The sequence below is a fragment of the Tigriopus californicus genome, chromosome 11 (genome assembly GCF_007210705.1).
Source record: "Tigriopus californicus strain San Diego chromosome 11, Tcal_SD_v2.1, whole genome shotgun sequence".
NCBI classification, from domain to species: Eukaryota; Metazoa; Arthropoda; class Copepoda; order Harpacticoida; family Harpacticidae; genus Tigriopus; species Tigriopus californicus.
In genome coordinates, this window is record NC_081450.1 from 5053890 (window position 1) to 5060518 (window position 6629).

A 6629-nucleotide genomic window follows, 5' to 3' on the forward strand; every position below is an offset into this window, starting at 1 on the left:
TATCGTGTTCAGAAACGAGCTGAACACTTTCAAACAGATCACAAGACATGACAAGACAAGAGTTCACTTTAGTGCAGTAGTGTGTGGGATATGTTATGATTTCATGCTTTACACCACCTGAACTTGTTTTAGATGGAGCTTGGCAAATTGGAGGGTGAAGTTGGACAGCTGAGTGCCAACCTGCCCGTTGACCTGATTAGCCCCGATGTCCACCGTGTCGTTAGTGGCTGTCTGTCCTCCATGAGTGATGACCTCACCGAAATGAGGGCCAGCGCCCAGGCTGATTTGGATGGATTGCCCATACCTGATGTCACCCTGAGGCTCCAAGTGTGTCCCTCTCTGCTGATCTGAGCCTGCCCAAGGGAGACGATGATGACAGCAAGAAGAAGAAGAAGGATAAGGATGACCCTCTTGGCAAGTCCAGAGCTCCTTCTTTGGTGGCCTCTTCAAGTTCAAGCTACCGACTTCTCTGGCTTCAAGTTTGAAGGCAAACCCAGTTCTGTCGAGGTGGACAAGCTCATGAAAGACCTGCCTGAGCCGGATGACTATGCTGAAGAGGAGCAAGACTGGACACTGCGTTTGGCCGTCTGGCGCCAGGGCAAGGACCAGGGAGGGGAGGGAACATGACCTGCTAGGCCTGCTCAAGTTGCTCTACAAGCGCCTCAAGGGCCTCAAGAAGCAACTCAAGGACATTCACAAGATCAAGGATCCAGCAAGAAGAGACAGCCCTTCTGGACTTCCAGGTAGGGTGTTTCCACTTACTCCTTTCTGCATTGACTCTCTACGTAGTAGGATGCCTTCTCTTGGGAAGCAATGGATTGGCCTTGGATGTAGTCAAGCCATGTGTCAGTGGGTCTGTCATTGATTTCCTTTGCACGACCTTCTTGATTCCAACTCAAGTATGGACTTGGAACAAGACCCAGAAAAGTGGTCTTTTGTAGCATCCATGAGGTTGCAGGCAGATAAGGGTGTGTGCAAAGCGTGATGCCAACAATGCACACGAGACCAATGAGAGCAAGAACCAGACAGGCAGGGGCTTGGAGGGGACTACTAGTATCGTGTTCAGAAACGAGCTGAACACTTTCAAACAGATCACAAGACATGACAAGACAAGAGTTCACTTTAGTGCAGTAGTGTGTGGGATATGTTATGATTTCATGCTTAACACCACCTGAACTTGTTTTAGATGGAGCTTGGCAAATTGGAGGGTGAAGTTGGACAGCTGAGTGCCAACCTGCCCGTCGACCTGATTAGCCCCGATGTCCACCGTGTCGTTAGTGGCTGTCTGTCCTCCATGAGTGATGACCTCACCGAAATGAGGGCCAGCGCCCAAGGATTTGGATGGAGTGCCCATACCTGATGTCACCCTGGAGGCTCCAGTGTGTCCCTCTCTGCTGATCTGAGCCTGCCCAAGGGAGACGATGATGACAGCAAGAAGAAGAAGAAGGATAAGGATGACACCTCTGGCAAGTCAAGAGCTCCTTCTTGGTGGCCTCTTCAAGTTCAAGCTACCCGACTTCTCTGGCTTCAAGTTTGAAGCAAACCCAGTTCTGTCGAGGGGACAAGCTCATGAAAGACCTGCCTGAGCCGGATGACTATGCTGAAGAGGAGCAAGACTGGACACTGCTGTTTGGCCGTCTGCGCCAGGGCAAGGACCAGGAGGAGGTGGAACATGACCTGCTAGGCCTGCTCAAGTTGCTCTACAAGCGCCTCAAGGGCCTCAAGAAGCAACTCAAGGACATTCACAAGATCAAGGATCCGCAAGAAGAGACAGGCCCTTCTGGACTTCCAGGTAGAGTGTTTCCACTTACTCCTTTCTGCATTGACTCTCTACGTAGTAGGATGCCTTCTTCTCGGAAGCAATGGATTGGCCTTGGATGCAGTCAAGCCATGTGTCATTGGGTCTGTCATTGATTTCTTTTGCACGACCTTCTTGATTCCAACTCAAAGTATGGACTTGGGACAAGACCCAGAAAAGGGTGGTCTTTTGTAGCATCCATGAGGTTGCAGGCAGGATAAGGGGGTATGCAAAGCGTGATGCCAACAATGCACACAAGACCAATGAGAGCAAGAACCAGACAGGCAGGGGCTTGGAGGGACTACTAGTATCGTGTTCAGAAACGAGCTGAACACTTTCAAACAGATCACAAGACATGACAAGACAAGAGTTCACTTTAGTGCAGTAGTGGTGTGGGATATGTTATGATTTCATGCTTTACACCACCTTGAACTTGTTTTAGATGGAGCTTGGCAAATTGGAGGGTGAAGTTGGACAGCTGAGTGCCAACCTGCCCGTCGACCTGATTAGCCCCGATGTCCACCGTGTCGTTAGTGGCTGTCTGTCCTCCATGAGTGATGACTCTACGAAATGAGGGCCAGCGCCCAGGCTGATTTGGATGGATTGCCCATACCTGATGTCACCCTGGAGGCTCCCAGTGTGTCCCTCTCTGCTGATCTGAGCCTGCCCAAGGGAGACGATGATGACAGCAAGAAGAAGAAGAAGGATAAGGATGACACCTCTGGCAAGTCCAAGAGCTCCTTCTTTGTGGCCTCTTCAAGTTCAAGCTACCCGACTTCTCTGGCTTCAAGTTTGAAGGCAAACCCGTTCTGTCGAGGTGGACAAGCTCATGAAAGACCTGCCTGAGCCGGATGACTATGCTGAAGAGGAGCAAGACTGGACACTGCTGTTTGGCCGTCTGCGCCAGGGCAAGGACCAGGAGGAGGTGGAACATGACCTGCTAGGCCTGCTCAAGTTGCTCTACAAGCGCCTCAGGGCCTCAAGAAGCAACTCAAGGACATTCACAAGATCAAGGATCCAGCCAAGAAGAGACAGGCCCTTCTGGACTTCCAGGTAGAGTGTTTCCACTTACTCCTTTCTGCATTGACTCTCTACGTAGTAGGATGCCTTCCTTGGGAAGCAATGGATTGGCCTTGGGATGTAGTCAAGCCATGTGTCAGTGGGTCTGTCATTGATTTCTTTTGCACGACCTTCTTAATTCCAACTCAAAGTATGGACTTGGGAACAAGACCCAGAAAAGGGGTCTTTTGTAGCATCCATGAGGTTGCAGGCAGGATAAGGGTGTGTGCAAAGCGTGATGCCAACAATGCACACGAACCAATGAGAGCAAGAACCAGACAGGCAGGGGCTTGGAGGGGACTACTAGTATCGTGTTCAGAAACGAGCTGAACACTTTCAAACAGATCACAAGACATGACAAGACAAGAGTTCACTTTAGTGCAGTAGTGTGTGGGATATGTTATGATTTCATGCTTTACACCACCTTGAACTTGTTTTAGATGGAGCTTGGCAAATTGGAGGGTGAAGTTGGACAGCTGAGTGCCAACCTCCCGTCGACCTGATTAGCCCCGATGTCCACCGTGTCGTTAGTGGCTGTCTGTCCTCCATGAGTGATGACCTCACCGAAATGAGGGCCAGCGCCCAGGCGATTTGGATGGATTGCCCATACCTGATGTCACCCTGGAGGCTCCCAGTGTGTCCCTCTCTGCTGATCTGAGCCTGCCCAAGGGAGACGATGATGACAAGGAAGAAGAAGAAGGATAAGGATGACACCTCTGGCAAGTCCAAGAGCTCCTTCTTTGTGGCCTCTTCAAGTTCAAGCTACCCGACTTCTCTGGCTTCAAGTTTGAAGGCAAACCCAGTTCTGTCGAGGTGGACAAGCTCATGAAAGACCTGCCTGAGCCGGATGACTATGCTGAAGAGGAGCAAGACTGGACACTGCTGTTTGGCCGTCTGCGCCAGGGCAAGGACCAGGAGGAGGTGGAACATGACCTGCTAGGCCTGCTCAAGTTGCTCTACAAGCGCCTCAAGGCCTCAAGAAGCAACTCAAGGACATTCACAAGATCAAGGATCCAGCCAAGAAGAGACAGGCCCTTCTGGACTTCCAGGTAGAGTGTTTCCACTTACTCCTTTCTGCATTGACTCTCTACGTAGTAGGATGCCTTCTCTTGAAGCAATGGATTGGCCTTGGGATGTAGTCAAGCCATGTGTCAGTGGTCTGTCATTGATTTCTTTTGCACGACCTTCTTGATTCCAACTCAAAGTATGGACTTGGGAACAAGACCCAGAAAAGTGGTCTTTTGTAGCATCCATGAGGTTGCAGGCAGGATAAGGGTGTGTGCAAAGCGTGATGCAACAATGCACACAAGACCAATGAGAGCAAGAACCAGACAGGCAGGGGCTTGAGGGGACTACTAGTATCGTGTTCAGAAACGAGCTGAACACTTTCAAACAGATCACAAGACATGACAAGACAAGAGTTCACTTTAGTGCAGTAGTGTGTGGGATATGTTATGATTTCATGCTTTACACCACCTTGAACTTGTTTTAGATGGAGCTTGGCAAATTGGAGGGTGAAGTTGGACAGCTGAGTGCCAACCTGCCCGTTGACCTGATTAGCCCCGATGTCCACCGTGTCGTTAGTGGCTGTCTGTCCTCCATGAGTGATGACCTCACCGAAATGAGGGCCAGCGCCCAGGCTGATTTGGATGGATTGCCCATACCTGATGTCACCCTGGAGGCTCCCAGTGTGTCCCTCTCTGCTGATCTGAGCCTGCCCAGGGAGACGATGATGACAGCAAGAAGAAGAAGAAGGATAAGGATGACACCTCTGGCAAGTCCAAGAGCTCCTTCTTTGGTGGCCTCTTCAAGTTCAAGCTACCCGACTTCTCTGGCTTCAAGTTTGAAGGCAAACCCAGTTCTGTCGAGGTGGACAAGCTCATGAAAGACCTGCCTGAGCCGGATGACTATGCTGAAGAGGAGCAAGACTGGACACTGCTGTTTGGCCGTCTGCGCCAGGGCAAGACCAGGAGGAGGTGGAACATGACCTGCTAGGCCTGCTCAAGTTGCTCTACAAGCGCCTCAAGGGCCTCAAGAAGCAACTCAAGGACATTCACAAGATCAAGGATCCAGCCAAGAAGAGACAGGCCCTTCTGGACTTCCAGGTAGAGTGTTTCCACTTACTCCTTTCTGCATTGACTCTCTACGTAGTAGGATGCCTTCTCTCGGGAAGCAATGGATTGGCCTTGGGATGCAGTCAAGCATATGTCGCATTTTTGCCTTGTCAGTCATAAACGCGTTTTCGATTTCTTGTAAGTCGTACTTGATAGAGTTCAATCCATCCTTGACATGTTGATATACACCGGGCTCCATTTGGTCTTTTGTTAATCTTGCTTCCAAGTCATCCACGTTCAAGCTAAAGTGTTGATGCTCCTTCTGGAATATGTAAAATTGGTTCTTGAAGGCCCTGGAGTTTTTGGAGTTAAATGTTTGAGATTTTTTTCTGGCTTGTTGTCAAAAGTGAATTTTGCATTTCTTTCTTTCTTTTTTCCCAGATCTGCTTTTCGTACATCCTTCATCTTGGTAGTTTGAATATTTTGTCATGGAAGACTTTATTGTATCAGGGCTATGGAAAGTATTTTTCTTCCTCTGAAGTTGAATTTATTCTTTTGGAATCTTTTTTGAGCCAAGTAGGTAAAAGATGGAACCCGTAAGAGAAGAGCCTACTTTTTTGTTTTGACTAACCTTGAATTCTTCAGGCTTTATTGGTTGGAGTTTCTTCCACTTCTACAATTGATTTTAAAACCTTCTGGAGGAAATAGGTCATGGTTTCTTTTGCAAATGTCTTGTAAAAGATAAATCATTTTTCTTCTTCAAGTACTACAGTAAGCCAATCTTCTCGGTATTTTCCACGTTAAATCTCCCGCTTTCTGCTTTTTAAACAAATTTGTTTTCTTCGTAGCCCTCCAATTCTCACACTGTTCCTGCTTGTCTAATTTGTTAAAAGTTCAAGCTTTTCCCTAAATTGCCACTAGAACAACATCATGATTTTACACACAACAAAGCAAATATAAAAAACGGTTCCTTTTTATCCCAGGTCTTTACACCCTAAGGGCTAAGGGATAGCTGAGGTAAAGGACCTAACAGTTACCTAATTTGATCTAGAAATCTTTTTTGGTTTGTAAAATAATTTGGGAGTGCAAGGTATGAGAAAACTTCAAGGGCTTTTGATTTCGAAGATTTTGAATAACTAACTATAATGAATTCTTTGGTCATTCTTTCAAAATATTGCATGATTGGTTTTCTGTTTTCTCTTCACTTGTTTTTTTGCATTAAAACAGGGTTATATTTTTGTGTTTGACGATTTTGTTTGCATGTGAAAAAAAGACTCTTTCATTCTTTTTATGACTGTTTGACCTTCACAGAGTTTTTTTGCTTACGAGCATTGGTCATAATCATGGAGTGCGTATACCCGTACCTTAAAGTTCAGAAGAGCATTTTGTTTCTCTTCATCCGAATTCGTCATTTGGTGAATCAATTTGAGCTTCTCTTTCAGATTATTTAGATGTCTGTACATTAGCTTCAAGATATACAGGAGATCTTTTTCGAAAGCCTTCTGGTCTTTCACCAATTGAAGCCGGGCAAACAACAATGTCCAGTCTTGATCCACTTCATCATAGTCATCCTGCTCAAATTGGTCCTTAATGAGGTTGTCCTTCTTGGCAGAACTAGGCTTATTATCCCCATGCAAGGAACTTGAAACGGGATGCTTCATTTTGAATAGGCCGCCAAAAAATGCACTCTTTGACTTGCCAGAGGTGTCTAGGTTTCC

The 6629-nt window shown here is 47.2% G+C and overlaps 1 protein-coding gene across 3 annotated transcripts; it reads left to right on the forward strand.

Moving 5' to 3' along the window:
* Positions 1-1545: 1545 nt before the first annotated feature.
* LOC131889904 (uncharacterized) lies at positions 1546-5050 on the forward strand. Of its 3 annotated transcripts, none has more exons than XR_009374246.1 (4): positions 1546-1792; positions 2241-2851; positions 3298-3906; positions 4350-5050. XR_009374246.1 is itself a non-coding variant. In XM_059239127.1 (4 exons), the coding sequence occupies exons 2-4, from the start codon at positions 2369-2371 to the stop codon at positions 4387-4389; spliced, it is 525 nt and encodes a 174-aa protein (XP_059095110.1). In that variant the 5' UTR covers positions 1546-1792; positions 2241-2368; the 3' UTR covers positions 4390-5047. The 3 variants fall into 3 exon arrangements, 2 of the variants coding, with proteins under 2 accessions (XP_059095110.1, XP_059095111.1); XM_059239127.1 differs by having other exon boundaries at positions 2241-2546; positions 3600-3906; positions 4350-5047; XM_059239128.1 differs by lacking the exon at positions 1546-1792 and having other exon boundaries at positions 2182-2546; positions 3600-3906; positions 4350-5047.
* The last annotated feature ends 1579 nt before the right edge of the window (positions 5051-6629 follow it).

Coding starts and splice junctions, on each gene's coding strand:
- LOC131889904 (XM_059239127.1), top strand. CDS start 2,369: ATGAGGGCCAGCGCCCAGGCTGATTTGGATGGATTGCCCATACCTGAT. Junction 2,547..3,599: donor GTCCAAGAGCTCCTTCTTTG/TGGCCTCTTCAA, acceptor AGCTCCTTCTTT/GTGGCCTCTTCAAGTTCAAG. Junction 3,907..4,349: donor AGGCCCTTCTGGACTTCCAG/GTAGAGTGTTTC, acceptor AACTTGTTTTAG/ATGGAGCTTGGCAAATTGGA.